Source organism: Centruroides sculpturatus, unplaced genomic scaffold (genome assembly GCF_000671375.1).
Source record: "Centruroides sculpturatus isolate CEXI.00-Female unplaced genomic scaffold, Cexi_2.0 scaffold11, whole genome shotgun sequence".
In the NCBI taxonomy this organism is placed as follows: domain Eukaryota; kingdom Metazoa; phylum Arthropoda; class Arachnida; order Scorpiones; family Buthidae; genus Centruroides; species Centruroides sculpturatus.
Window position 1 is genome coordinate 968179 of NW_019384501.1, and position 15945 is coordinate 984123.

Sequence of the window (15945 nt, forward strand, 5' to 3'; positions counted from 1 at the left end):
TGGAAGAACATATTACTGAAGAGACGCCGTATACTATCAAAGCAGTTTATCATTTGATTCAGGAACAGTTTACAATACTGAACCCAGACTTACAGTTAATAAAGGAGGAACTGGACACATTGAAGAAAGAACACGTTGGTTTGAAGGAGGAATTAAATAGTGTATATCGCAGAGTAGAGAAGATGGATAGAGATGTCGGTAAAGGCTCGGCTTTGAAAGGTATGTTGGAATTTCAAATAGACAAGTTAATAAACGAAAAAATGAGAAATAATATTATAATTTTTAATTATCCGCTTGAGACAGAGGATCTCTCGAAAGAAATCTCCCATTTTATTGGGATTGATCTAGGACTAGAGAATTGTGAACTGGTTAGTTTAGTTAAAATATCTAAAAATGGCAATAAATCAATAGTTAAAATTACTCTTAACTCTGTCTATGATAGGAATTCTATTCTGCGAGAATTCTGGAAAGCTAAGCCGAAATTATCATTAAAGTATAAGGAAAAGATCTATGTAAACGATCTAGGACTAGAAGGCAAAAGCTAATGGCTAAAGTAGTCCATGAAAAATCAAAAGGATTTAGGGTCATTGTAAGAGATGATTATTATATAAAAGAAGGGTTAGTGTATACATATGATTTAGAATTGGAAAAAGTAATCCAAGTTGATTGTTTTTTATAGAAGGGCACCATGCAGATAAGTATAATTATTCCAAAGTGATGGAAAATAACAAGGAAAAAGAGGGTGATACTAAAATAAATGATTTTGTAGCCTTTTATAAGGATAAGCATGATTTGGTAGCCAATTCTTCTTGTGAACGTGGATCGAAGAATATATTTAAAAACGTGTATATGAGTTTCTGGAATATTCAAGGTCTGGTTAAAAAAAATGTATGATCATTCTATAAAGCAATATTTGCTGTTTCATGATATTATAGGAATTACTGAAACATGGATGACCAATATAAATAAATTAGAGAATTTGAATCTAGAGGACGAATGTTGGATGTTATATAGTGCTGCACATAAGACACAGAAGTTTGGTAGACCGGCAGGTGGATTATTATTATTAATTAAGAGATCGTTTGGACATGTAGTTCAAACTCGGATGGAGCCTTGGGTCATTTTTGTCTGGATAGAACTAAACTCTGAACTTCTAAAACACGGAGAGCTTCAACTTTGGGAGTTATATTAACATATATTAACCCAACTTCAAACGTTAGTAAATACTTTGAAGAAGTTCAGAAGATGATTAACCAGTGGAATAATTTTATAGACTTATGGATAATGGGAGGAGACTTTAATGGCCGCATCGGAGAAAAAATAGATGTAATCTATGAAGGTGATAGATTAAATATTGCTAATACAAGAAGTTCTAAGGATAAGATGAGTAATATTACGGGAGAATTACTATTGAGGTTTGTGCAGGAAAATAGCTGAATTATACTAAATGGTAGAATGGCAGGAGACGTTCCTGCCGAATTTACATTTGTGAGTCATATAGGCAAATCAGTCATTGACTATGTGACATGTAATGAAGACATCATACATTACTGTAACAAAATGAAGGTGATTGATAAGGATCAATCTGACCATTTTCCAACTCAATTATATCTATTAGGTTATAGTCTTAATACATTCACTTCAAGTTCGGTTTCGCAAAAACAATTTAGATTTGACAAAAGGAAAACTAAAAAATTTAACATACGGTGTATATTAGAAGATATACCGGGTAAGGTCAATGAGATGTTATGTCAAGAAATAGATTGAAATCCGTTAGATAGTTATTTTCTAAATGAGCGATATCTTATTTTATTTAATTTGGATTTTTTAATAAAAAGTTTTATATATATATTTTTTTAAATTATGCTTTGCTGTCAACTAATACTTATACAAAAGGTGGAATTTCAGAAACAATTTCCTTGATTACTCATGTAAAAAGATAGCTCCGTAAATTGTTTTGTTATCAGTTGGAAAATTAGATATTGTGTAGTATTTCTCTGTACCTTTTCCTGGCCTCCCCTGTTTACAGATTCTCCTGTCTAAACTTAGTCACAAGTATTTTTGTTTCGAGTAGATATTAACTTACTGCAAATAAAAGCAGGCGGATTTATATTCGGAGGAAGAAGTAAATTGCTTGGTTTTGATCGTAAGTTTTCAGAAAAGATTGGAAAGACAAACGTATCTTCTAGTAGTTATAGCTAATATTAAAAGACATTTTAAACTTGTAGAGTATGTTATAGATACGATATCGGTTTCATACGTGACATATATAATATGAAAATTGTAACTTTTACTATTTATATAATTCTGTGATTTAAAGGCTTTGTAGTTTTATTTTGTGTTATTGCTAAAATCAATTATTTAGCGTAATATCGTTTTATAAATTATTTATAAAGAATTTAAAATACTGAATATAATATATTAAAAATTGCTGATTTATAATACTGAATACAGTATTACGAAACAACAATGGATATTAAGTGTTCAATATTTGAGGAAGAGAAAGAAGAATTTCCATGGGATGAAAATGTCTTAAAGGAATTTAAAACATCTATCAGTAAGTACAACTATTTGATTTTATTAAAAATATTTTTTTTTATTTTCGTAATGTATTATTAGAATATGCCAATTTGTTAGATGAAAAGTTTAGTAACGTTTTGAAAATTTACTGCATGAAGATTAATGTTTTTGTTAATATTTTAGAAATATTTACAAAAAGAATAGTTTATTATTGTCTAGTAACTGCACAATGTATAATTGTATAAATAGAAATCTGTTTCCGAAAGTCCTGATGATGCTAATACCGATACCAGTATGAATATTTTTCTTTATATATCGATAATGGTATTATTAAATTTTCCATAATTTGATTTTGCAGCGGAATCAGAAACCGAAATGGAATTTTACACAGTTATACTATTATTAAAAAATCGACCAACGAGTTGCTTAACTTTCTTGACAACATTTGGTTTGCGCCATCTGTTATTAAAACTCACTTTATTATTTTTTACTCTTATAAAATGGAAAAAAAGCTTAATTTTGATTGTAAAATTAGAGTTTATAAAAAAAACTTATAAATGCTGTTAACAATATTTAAAATTTATAACATTGTCATAAAGTCTGGCACTACTGGAGATACACACGACTCCGTTTATCTCCCATTTCTCGACCTATAATCTACAAAATTTAATTGAATTAATTTCCCTAACACATAAACCTACATTGAAAATACCGATACCGATGTGAAATGTTTTAAAATGTTTTAAAACATTTGTAAGTTCTTTTCGTTTAAAAATTGCTGTGAAATTAAATATAGCATTTCACAAGTCAGGATGTAAAACATTAATAATAACGTCATTAGAATAAATTTATTTTTGATCATTTCCGGTCCTTAACTAATTTTATTTTATAAAAACCTTTGAATAAATAACTAACATTTCCTTTCTTTATATTAGAGGACCAAGAGATTCATTGTCTTATGGACGACGTTTTCCTTCATGGATTTCTACGTGTAGAAAGTTTGATATAGAAAGTTCCCTTTAGTTACTTAAGAATAATTATGACTTTAGAGTCAGCAATCTTCAATTCTTTAAGAATTTTCTACCTTCCAAATTGGAGCATGTTCTGAACATGAATACATTGCAATTTTTGCCAAAGCTTGATCAAGACGGAAGCTATATTTACGTATCTAGATTATGTAAGTTTGAGTTTTATATTCATATATAAATATAACAATAATTTTTAAAGGAAAGTTAGTAAGGTTTTGATTGGCTGAAGGCGCCAGTGTCAGTAACAGAATTGAGTTTAAAATCTAGATGGGCTTTACAAAAATTTGTCGATTCCGTTTTACACCACCTTTTATAATAATGCGCTTAAATCCTTTTCATTTTAGGTAATTGGGACACATCTGTTGCAAGTGCAACTGATTTATTGCGGTGTATGATGCTTTGTATGGACCTTCAGTTAACTTTACATAGAACTCAAGAAAAGAAAATTGTTTGTATTATAGACGCCGGGGGGGTTATCTCTGTCGCATTTTTATTATTTCTCACCAAAAGTCATCTGTTGGTTAGTGATGCTGATTGCTGTGAGTAGTTTTTATGATATAACGTAACTTAAACACGTTGATATCAAGTAGTAAATCTTATCGTACATGTATGATAAAACATAACTGCATGAATATTGTTCTATATAGTATTTATTTAGCGTTACCGTTGATATAATTAGAGTTGTAACAAACTCTCGTCATAAAACTTATTACATTTAAGTCATAGTACTCTATAATGTAAAAGTAATAAAGATGCACTGATAATATATGTTTATAATTATTACTATTCAAGGTGTGGAAGGGTCTTTAGATTCACCCCGTATAACAAGATATAAAACACATATATAATAATTATGATATAGAAAATTTACAAAAAGTTTTTACATTTATTTTTGAAGAACACAGACATTTTTAAGTCGGAATTTTAAATTATAAATATAATAACACTTATGTGTGATCTAATTTAATTTTAACACTCATTATTTTTGAATCTACAATTTGCGATACGACTTTTATAAATTAAATATAATCCTCAAATAAAATGTATTTACGATTTAAACACAGACAGGAGTATACTTTAGATTATGTATATGAATGAAACTGTTTTTACGACAATATTTATTAAAACTTTTGATAGTTTAATTATCTCTTTATATACAGCTTTCACATACTAATATATTTATATACTGTATATATTTGTTTAAACAGAAAGATTCTTATACTATTGGATACAAGACAGTACATTACGTAAATTTGAATATCATAATGAAAGCTATTTTAAGTGTTTTAGTCCTACTTTTGTCTGATGAACTGAAGAAAAAGGTAAGTGATAATAATTACAATATTTTTATAAATGCGTATGCATAGTGCATTTCATGATTTTTAAATTTCTACTTTGATATTTTTCTTTGTCATATTTTGTTGTTAGATATGCTGTATGTCTCAACATTATAATCGAATAAACTTTTTTCTTCTTTTGATAAATTTTAATTAGTTTTCAATGTAAATTTGAAATTTTAAGTGGTTTTTTTTACTTTTTTATACTCTCTATATTGAGAATTTAAATTTAAATTACAGCTACATTTTCATTCTGATCTGAAGACTTTGCACGAATTCATCAACCCTGATTGTCTTCCTTTGGAATATGGAGGAACTTTGCCAGGTTTCGATCCGACTAAATTTAATAATATGATTAGAGCTAATGAAGAATTCTTCCAAAGAAGCGAATAATACCTGAAAATGTATGACGAAGAAGAAAGAGAAGTTCTATAGAAGACAGATTTACAAACGTTATCGAAGATCCAGAAGAAGAAAAAATGAAAAAATTTATAGAGAAATTAGAAGAAAAATTTAATCGTCATTCTAATAATCCAGAAGCTTACTTGGAATCTTTGAAACAAGACTTGGAATTCGAAATTACTCTGTTTTAAAATAATTAAATTACCTTTGTATTTACTATTGAAATATATAAACAGATGTACATTGTAGTTAAGCCACAACTGTACAGTTTACATTGAAAACAAATTATAGAGTATGGTTTTCATTTAGATGTGTAACTAATGATTCCCTCTGTTCCCCAATTTTTTTCACCTTTCACCTGTAATTACTATACAGCAATTCCAAAGTTTTTAACTCTATTCTATGGGTACAATTGTCTCGTTTCCCTGTCTGTGGACTCTTATAACCAGTGGTACTTTCGGCTTTTGAAATATTCAAACATTAGAATTAAAAAAATTTAAATACATTACGCATTATCGTTATTTTACAAACACCATAAATTAATTAATTTGATAATTCGTAAAATTAGCACGTTCAGTACAGTAGACTCCCCCTATAACACTGTTGATTATTCCGTTTTATATGAATTCCATGATGTACGAGTCACTTATATTTTACAAATACATGTGCCGGGCTGTGAATGGCTCACGTATTTGTAAAATCTAAGTGACTCGTACAACATAGAATTCATATAAAACGGAATAATCAACAGTGTTATAGGGGGTCTACTGTATTTTTACCGATATTTAAATTGTCGTTAAATTTACCAAGTTAACTTATATGCTGAATATTTTTTACAAATTCTTTGCCTTCATATAAAATTTTTGTGTTGTTTTCAAAAAAAACTTTAACATGTTTTCACTTAATTTTGTGATAAGACAGATAAAAGGAGAAGTTAATTTGCAATTCAGCAATTTTTGCTGTAAACACATAAATCATCTCACACGTCTTATTTATGTCAGATGTCACTGGCCGATTATATATTTTACTCCACAAATAGGTGAATTCCAATAGATCTACATAAAAGATAATGTCAATGTGATATGCTGATTACATTCTACTTTATAAATCAGGACATCGGAGCCAAATATTTTGAATTTAGGAGGGAGAATGTTTACATATTCGACATTGATATTATTGAATTGTGTATATAATATTTCAGGGTGATAAACCAGATAAAATTCATATTTTAAGTAGAGTGACATGTAATAAAATTTTACTCGATTTTGACATTTAAAAATTTAAACAGTTATTATTAACTCAAAAATAAAGCTTCTGCCATTTATAGTAATTAATACTTAATATAATATATAAAATTTTTAAACAGATGGCGCCAAACATAAGTTTAACGTTGAGAAAAAGTCAATATTTTTCTTTTACAATTAAACTTTATATTATTATATAGAGATTCTTTCGGAACACATCCCGTTTCATTGGGATGGATGTTAATTAACCGTCGGAAGTTAATATATAAGCAAATAATTGAACTTCCTCGAACTATCGTCAAGATCTCTTGACAACAGTTAGGATAAAATTATTTAGACTTTTCTAAATGGAAAAAATATATTAATATTATTTTGTTTCCTCGGAGGAGAAGGAGTGAGAGAGCCGGAGGAAAAGAGTGAGAGCAGGAAAGAAACGAAGTACCAGTGCGAGAGCACTGGAGAAGAAGAGCACAATGTGAGAGAGCAATGTTTGTAGGTGATCTATCACCTTTTATACCGAAATTTCCTTCAATCAAATTATTTAAAATAAGCCCTCTGAGCTTTTTAGTCGCGAGTGTAGTCGGGAGATATTGCGGATAGAGTGTGAGACATTCAGCATTAACTCTCTTTTTTGGAGAAACTGAGTTGTATTCAAAGAAACATCTCGGTCCGCATATGCAGCAAGCACTTCTCTATTTCAGCCTACCTACAAACTTGACGTCCCATGTGATCCCAGACATATTTGATCGGTGACAAATCAAGGGACCTCCCAGTCTAGGAAAGTGTGGCAATGTGGCGGAGGCATTCCGGTGACACCTTTGCCGTATGAAGTCGAGTATTGTCCTGTTGGAAAATGGCTTTTGGGTACCCTGTCATGAGAGGTAACATATGTAACTGCATGATGTCGCTAACATACTGTTGGGCTGTCATGGTCCTTTGATCACTACTACAGGTCAACGACTGTAGTGTGGAACGGCACCTCAGATATCACTCAGGCAATGGGAGCAGTGTGCCGCTCCAAAACTTATGCAGGATTGAAACGTTCTTCACAGGACCTCTAGACACGAGTACGATTGTCGTCAGAGACTAAACAATTTGGATTCGTAGCTGTAGATTACCCGGTTCCATCCCGTTGCGGTCCAATCCCGTCAGGAGTGACACTTCTCCAATCGGTTGCGACGATGGGCATGATTTTCAATGTGTGCCACCGAAACTGATATAATAAGATTGTCGAGATATGAATATAAGAAATGTAAGAGTGCACTTTGTATGTTACATGCCAATTTTTCTCTGCTGTTCATGCTACAATTTTTTTCCGATGAAAATACCTACTCTAAATCGATTATACTGAAACTTTACTGAATTAACAGTTTTTGTGTTCTATGAAGAGTTTAAAACTACTTTCTTTCAGGGTTGCGTAATAAATTATGAAAAGTAGCAATTATGTAAATAAGATGTTTTTTTTGCCAATAAACCAAACGTGGTAAATTTAAAAAACCATTTTAAAATATTCTATACATTAAAATAAAAGATAAGTAATTGAAATATTCTGAAAACATTAATTCTAATGTGCTCACTGTGCCTTTTGACATTGCATATAGAATTAATCCCGACCGAAAGTTAAGCGTTTTTTGACGCTCTTGTCGGTTATAACGTCGGACATGCATTTCCTCCCCGGAACTTGCGGGTATTAAAACTGCTATAGAGAGAACGCTAGAAGCATGTCACTATATTTATGTTTTTGTGTAAAACCGAAACATAAACCTACAGCACAAGCTTAGTTTCATTTTCCTGTAAAATAGCTAGTAGCTTTAAAAGAAATGCTATTATGTTGTTTATATCCATATGTCTTTATTCTTTAATGTTTTATAACTGTTAACACATAAAGTGAACTTGTTTCTAAATGTAAAAAAATACTTAAAATTAATGATTATCTTATAAAAATAATAAACAAAACAATAAATGTATTACAATGATCGGGTAACAATTTAGTAATTATAATCATTATAGAACAACAATAAAACAATTGAGCAATTGTCGAAATTACCATTTTGAGTGCATATTCATAAACGCTGGACGGTGAATCATCCGGTGCTAGAAAAAATATCTAATAATTTTTTATCAGAGTAAAATTATACTTTGTGGATCAAATCGACAAAGAATATGCACGTTATTGAATTCAGAGGTTTGAGGAACTTGCCATATAGATGCGAGTATTGCGGTGAAGTGTTTACTACGAAAAAAGCTTTAGAAGATCATTTATGGGCACGGCATGGAAAAAAAAGTAACAACACCTATTCAGATGGATTCTTTAAATACAAAGAATGTGGAATAGTGTGCGAAGAACGCTTCACCATCGATCAACGCATTACTTTATCTGACCGCTCCTTTGAAGTGCGTATTTAAACTTAAATGTTATTTTTTTCAATACAGAAAAATTATTATATATCGTTACTTCTAATTATTATTGAATGTTGCCTATATTATTACCAACACTCCCGATTTAGCGGAATGTTGAAGAGTTAACGAAAGAGTGTTACGAATTTAACAGTAAATCTGAGGAAAGTTACGTTAAAATAACTATTTTATTAATATTACGCATTCTACAATGTTTTAATATGTCAAGGGATCGTATTTAATATAAATTGCACAATACCAAATGAAAAATATAGTTCATTACCAATCACGAAGACTTTCTTTAGTTAAAAACTACACAATAGCTATTAAGTTATAAGTTACGCAGTTATTAATCGTATAGGCCTATAAATTATTTACATAACTATGAACATTATAAAACGTACACGACAGAAACTTAAAGAATTCTTATTTCTAAATTTAACCAGAACAAACCTACTATCCAGAACAATCCCACGACCCTTTTGGACGCTTCTGTACTATTAATGGACGAAAAACTGACACCTACGTTGGTGTGACTAATACCACTAGAATTAGTAGATCCTGCCTCATTAACAGGCAGCACACGTGCATTCGTTTGAGCATTCTTCTGTATCTGACAGCAATGTTTTTCTGCCTGGATGCACACCAGTATAAGATCATCCAGTTGTTGCATTTCCTTATTACATCAATCTAATTTAATAGAATTTTCGTGTTTACTGTTATGATTGTGACTAAAATATTTATCGTTCATGTATAAAATCTGTTTTTACAGGAAACTTTTGAAGTATTTGCAAAATTACAGGCAGATGTCGAAAAATCCAAAGGTTTAAGATCAGAAAATAAAACTCAAGAAAAATGCTTCAAAGATTCAATCAAGAATAAAAACGAAATAAAAAGTGAGGGTCGACAAAATAAACAGAATAATGCTGTAGAAGAAATGCAAGAACTTGCAGAAAGTCTTCAGGAATTCTTTTCTTCAATTGCTGATAAAAACCCTGAGATCGGTAAATCTTCCGAGTAATTAGAAATATATAAATGCCGCTTCTGCAAGAAAAATTCACCAATCGAGAAACATTTGATAAGAAATTACTTTCTTTGCAGAAATATTCATATAAAATTTGGAAAAACATTTTGTAAATTCAAAATTATACATGATTCTCAGTGGCATTTAATCGAATAAAATCGTTTTTATTTTTATGCAAATCGTTTATATATATATAGTTTTCTACATACCAATAATACATAAGAGTATCAATTTTGAGTAGCAAACAAGTAAGGAATATTTTATAAAAAGACTCTAAAACTGAGAAAGAAAAGTACTACAGTAAATGAAATACTTCATATTAAACATTAATATAATTTTACTTCAAGTTCTGTTATTAGTTATTATTCACTAGATAATAGAGTTTCTCTAAATAAAATATAGACAAGAGCATCTTTTATTTAATTGTTATTTTATAGGCTTAAATTCAAACAGAATTTCACTCCCTGTATGTTTTTTTATGTAATAATAACTGTATACCTACTTTTACAACCCCTCCTGTATATTAATAAAATGACATATTAATTACACCAAATGCTCTCATTCAGAAAAATGTTACACAAGAAGAATTAGGTGTTAAAATGGAATGAACATTAATAGTGTGAATGAAAAGACCATGATAATAAGTAATTAGAATATCAGAGCAAACAAAGGATATTTTCTAAACAAGCAGTTCGTTATGAAGGAACTTTCAGTATCTTCTTAGATCCACGTTTAATATATAACGTGTAATATTAAATAAAGTGATGCTTCGATGCTTCGTACTTTGAATTTAATTCATTCCGGGAGACATTCGGAATTCCAATCAATTTTTTCACACGAAATAATAAAAAGTAAAGTAATCCCTTCCTGATTTTGAAGAATACCAATTTCGTATCAATAAAGCAGCAAATTCGCATAATTTAAGGTGTAATAACAGAAATAAATGCCCGAATACTAAATTTAATTATGAAAACCATAAAATAAAATATGTAAATACTGTATAACAAAATGAAAATTGCCTTTTATTGATGGCACACCTTGGAGTTCGCCATCTTAAGATAAATTTGTGATATACAATAATTTTAACAGTTGTGAAAATTAGCATATAAAAAGGTGTATTTTATTATATGTTGAGAAACTTTTTATCAATACTTTATACTTCGTTTAAATAGTATCAAGTCTTCGGATAAAAAGCATTGCGGGTATAATATGCTTTATGATCTAAGAATATAAACGCTGCACAAAAAGTTAAAAAAGAGAGATTTCCAATGTCTAAGGGGACGATGCTTCGAAACTTTAAACAAATCAAATATGGTTTAAAAAGTTCCGTTTGAAAAATTTTAAACTAATGGATACATAAAGTAAGGGATGTCGTAAAGCTGTCAATAAAGAAAGTTTGTAGGAAGAAATTGTTAAAAATCGACTAATAACACACAATATACGATAAATAACCAAACACACTAAAAATAATGCGATAAAATGTGCATTATAAATAAAACTATAAATTATATTTTATGTGAAATCTCCCACTATAATTTGTTAAATTAAAGCATTAATTAAATAAATTTGTTAAGTAAATAAATTTAGTAACGATTTCCGTACTTTCCCGCTTGTTATGAGTTTTTATTTATAAAAATAAATAATAACTTTTACCTGATTCAACAAAATAAATAAAATTGTTTGTGGCGTCATCTGTTCTGAAATTTTGATATTAAAACTTTCTATATTTTTAATTTTTATAAAATAGCAAAAAGTTTAATTTTCAGAGTAGGAATGAGTTATATATATATATATAAAAGAAAAACGTAATGAGTAATAACGATTAAATTCTTCATTAAATCGTACTTCTCCGTAGATACGACACATATCTTCCTACCCTCTTGATCTTTCACAACCGAAATGCTAGAGTTATAAATGAATCTAACAATGTGTAATTTTTTAATATTTATTTTGATAAATATCGAAACTTCAAACAGTTATTGAATTTAAAGTTTCTTAAATAAAAAAATTATTTACAATTAAGACAATTCTATTTACAAATTTAATAGTTGAAATGACTACTATTCAGATTTGCACATATACTGACTACAATGTGTTTTCTTTAATTTTTTATTCACGTTTAACGTCGAATTGTAGTGCATACGAGTGGCCACATTCTACCATTTGTTGTGAAATTTGGTAGCAGTAGCACTTAGATTTAAAGACAGTGTAAATGTCTGTAAATACAAGTGGCCTTGGCCTATTATAATCATTTAATTAATTAATTAAACAAAAGACTTTATACTCGAAAAACACCGCTTATGTTATAATAATCACTTTGTGAGGATAAACATCACCTCGTTGTTGTTCTGTAGACAGAAAGTGAAAGAACGAGTCCTCGGAGGGCAACGTAAACTGGAAAGGAAAGAGACGAAGCCAGATGAAAAAAACGAGTTCAGTCTATTAAGTCGTAATCGGGTGAGAATTTATTTGCGCGTGTCAAAGTCGACTTCGGGGGAAGGTAATCTCCGCGGAGATAAGGGTTATTTTCTGCAGAAAAAGAAAACCATTTTCCATCTAAATTTCTTACTCTAGACAGAGTTTTTTAGGATCCCTTTTGACTCTTGTCCATCGTATCCTACCTCGCGCTACTGCCTCTCCATCATCCATACCGCAACTTCTGGGTATCGTCGTACTAGATATTCGACCATAAACGAGGTGCTTTTGTTACGAGATATGACGACCGCCCGTTTCTAGTCAGGTGTAGGTAACTTCCGCTTTCTGCTCTCCTCAACATCTTTAGTAAGAACCCGAATCACTGGAATGAAAGTGAAAGAGCGCTTTCTGCTTATCATCTCCCGAAGTGCGCCTCTTACTTCATTTTGAAATTAACCATTGTGCAACGAAAAAGATGCGAAACATATTTTTATTGTCGTAATTTAATCTAAATTATAAGTAATAAATATATATAATTTCTTATAAAATTTATTTTAAAATGAAATAAAGATTTATGATAGAAGATTGTAGAAAATAATTGTTTTAATTAAAATAAAAATTTTAAAGTCAGAAATCTTTAATTATTAAATATAGTAATTTTAATCTTTTTAATAATTTTTAATGTCGGATGTATAATTTAAAAATTAGGTTCGTACAAATAATGTAATTCTTATGATTGCCATAACACAAAATATTTCTTAAAAAAGAGTCTATTTTAGTTGAAGTTTAGAGTACATCCGTGGGAATTTCATATTGGATATAATGTGTATATTGAATTGGGACCGCACGAAGCAAAGAATACGAAAATTCTCATCGATCAAAGTATAGAGTGAATATCATATTGGATATAATGTGTATATAAAACATAGCGGGAAATAATAATTTAATGTACTTATCAATTTCCATTTGGCTTCAACAATTCGACTGAATTTGAGCTAAACAAAAGTTAACAATAAAAAAAATGAAAAGTATTTCCTGAAATAAGTGGAAAGACCTCATTCTTTGTCTCTGTGACGAAATCGATTAATTGTCATCTAAACGGAGCTTTGTCGAAAAATCATTGCCACTAATTGTGATATTCGGCTAAACAATGTTCAAATATACCTAAATTTATAAACTTCTTAGTCTAAACTTACCAACAAAATGCCTGAAAATGATGCAAAACTCAGAAAAACGCTCACTTTTAATCGTACTCAGTGAATATTCGACATATCGCAACAAATTGTCAGAGTTTTATTGTTGTGTCACTACGAAATTTAATGTAAAACGTTTGGATTTTTCAGCAAATTTCGATTATTCCTCCTTTCTGTCGCTGAAAAGATGGATTACAGCGAAACATTCCTTGCATATACATTCATGTTAACATTAATACGTATTCAGAACTGTAATATGTCGTGTTTCCTGTCCAGATAGAAATGAATAAAATTTTCTATTTTACGATGATGCTTCGAACCGAAGAAAATAGACTTCAAGTCTAATAACCCCGTTTTTATAAATATCTACTTTGTTAAGTGATGGTCTATAATCTTTTAATCAAATTGATCATTTGTTAAATTAAAATATCCGAATTTTATATATTAAACTTAAACATGATAACAACTAGAGAGCTAGTTACCCTCTGAAATATACGAAAAATAATAAGATGTATTGAGTGAGCAAACATTTCTCTTGAGAACGATTTATTTTTCCATTTAAAACGTATTAGAAACTTCATTCTATATGTGTTAAACCATGTCTAGTTAGACAAAAGAGAAGAGGAAGTGTACGTATTTCAAGCAAGAAATTTTTGCGCAATACAACTAATTCCAGAAACAATATTTAAACAAAGTAAAGTACACTACAGATCGATATATTTTTATGTAATAGAAATAACATTTTTTTTTCCCTCCTTAAGGGTAGACAGATCATCAGACCAATGCTGATTTTATATAATAAATGACAACGTATGTTTTTAATTTTGAAAGCATTAAAGTACATATTGTGTTCTCAAGTTGTTAAAAAATAAGTTTGTTTACAGTCATATGTCTAAGTTTATCCTCTGATGTTTTACAACCTTTAATACTTCAAGCGTCATAGCTTTCCCTAAATGTAAAAAATACTAAAAATTACAGAATATATAGAAGATAAACAAAATACTCTAAATACAACGATCGCGTACAATTCAATACTTCTAATTTTTATAGAAAAACAATCAAATAATTGTGCAATTGTCGGGATCAACAATTCTGTTGCATATTTGTAAAAGATTCATTTGGACATTGGAAGAAGTATCTAATAATTTATATCGTATTTAACGTATACATTTTAGATCAAAGTGATAAAAAAATTATGCACTTTTTTAAGTTCAGAAGTTTTCCGGACAATGAATATAAATGTAGATATTGCGGAAGAGTGTTTGGTTCGTTAGTAGCGTTGAATAATCACATTAATGAAACACACAAGAAACGATATAACGATTCTCGTTCAGGTGGATCATTCAAAAGAGAAGAATGCTGAATAATATACGAAGAACTCTTTAACGTAGACAAATGCATTATTATGTCTAATTCATCATTGGACGTACGTGTTGAAATATTCATTTTACTCATTTTACAATATAGAAAGTTATAATGTTATTCCTAATTATTATATTGTGTTTCATTTCATTACTCCCATCCCTCTCGATTAAGCAAAGTACCTGAGGATTCACGAACCACAGTGTTACGAACTCCATAGTAAATCGGAGGAAAGTTACTTAAAAATAACACTGTGCACAATAATATTTATTTTACTATTACTTATCATGTCATAAGAGAAGTAAACAATGTAAAATAGACGATACAATATAGGAAATATGATTAAATTACCAATCACTAAATCTTTACTCATGTAAAAACTACACAATAGCAATAAACATATAAATCAAACAGTTGTTAATCATATACAAAACAAATGGTCCACCTCTTTTCCCTCTTTTCACTGTAAAAATTTAATGCATTTAAATGTACGAGTATTTTAATACATGATATAAATTATCATTTGAAACCTTTAAATCTAAATTTTTAAATAAAGTTTAACTCTATACATGCTGCCTAAAATAAATTGAATAGTAAAAAGTAATTTTTGTGTATTACTTTTTAGATGCACAACTATGGGAGATCACCCATGTGTGGCATTGCCTTATTATATTAAGCCAGTATTGTAGAATTTTCGAGTTTACAGCCAATATATGTTTGTAACTGCAAAATATATTTCATTCCTCTATAAAATCTTGTTTCTTATAGGAAATTTCTGCCATATTTGCAAAATTAGAAATGGATCTTAAAAAATCGGAGGAATTAAAATCCGAAAATAAAACTGAAAAGGAATGCTTTAAAGTTTCAACCAAAATTAAAAATAAAGATGAAATGAAAGTTAAAGTTAAAGGTCCCGAAAAGAATGAAAAGAATGCAACAGAAGAAAAGCAGGATCCAGCAGAACTTCAGGACCTCTTTCTTGAAATCGAAGATAGAAAACCTGAGATCAATAAATCCTCAAAC

General features: G+C 29.5%; 2 protein-coding genes across 3 annotated transcripts; both read left to right on the plus strand.

Annotated features, from left to right (window-relative positions):
- Window positions 1-2454: 2454 nt before the first annotated feature.
- On the plus strand, window positions 2455-5584 carry LOC111622047 (clavesin-1-like). 2 transcript variants are annotated; one of them, XR_002756185.1, is made up of 5 exons: window positions 2455-2557; window positions 3456-3697; window positions 3893-4087; window positions 4757-4870; window positions 5126-5584. XR_002756185.1 is itself a non-coding variant. In XM_023364358.1 (4 exons), exons 2-4 carry the CDS (start codon window positions 4076-4078, stop codon window positions 5276-5278), a joined length of 279 nt encoding a protein of 92 aa, XP_023220126.1. In that variant the 5' UTR covers window positions 3448-3697; window positions 3893-4075; the 3' UTR covers window positions 5279-5584. The 2 variants fall into 2 exon arrangements, 1 of the variants encoding a protein (XP_023220126.1); XM_023364358.1 differs by lacking the exon at window positions 2455-2557 and having other exon boundaries at window positions 3448-3697.
- A 2923-nt stretch (window positions 5585-8507) lies between these two features.
- LOC111622048 lies at window positions 8508-10123 on the plus strand. The gene is made up of 2 exons (XM_023364359.1): window positions 8508-8925; window positions 9701-10123. Exons 1-2 carry the CDS (start codon window positions 8695-8697, stop codon window positions 9947-9949), a joined length of 480 nt encoding a protein of 159 aa, XP_023220127.1. The 5' UTR covers window positions 8508-8694; the 3' UTR covers window positions 9950-10123.
- Window positions 10124-15945: the final 5822 nt, after the last annotated feature.

What these genes read in the sequence shown, in the direction of transcription:
- LOC111622048 (XM_023364359.1), top strand. Translation starts at nt 8,695, where the DNA reads ATGCACGTTATTGAATTCAGAGGTTTGAGGAACTTGCCATATAGATGC. An exon ending in TATCTGACCGCTCCTTTGAA is followed by an intron (nt 8,926 to 9,700) that starts GTGCGTATTTAA and finishes CTGTTTTTACAG; the next exon opens with GAAACTTTTGAAGTATTTGC.
- LOC111622047 (XM_023364358.1), top strand. An exon ending in CTGATGAACTGAAGAAAAAG is followed by an intron (nt 4,871 to 5,125) that starts GTAAGTGATAAT and finishes TTTAAATTACAG; the next exon opens with CTACATTTTCATTCTGATCT.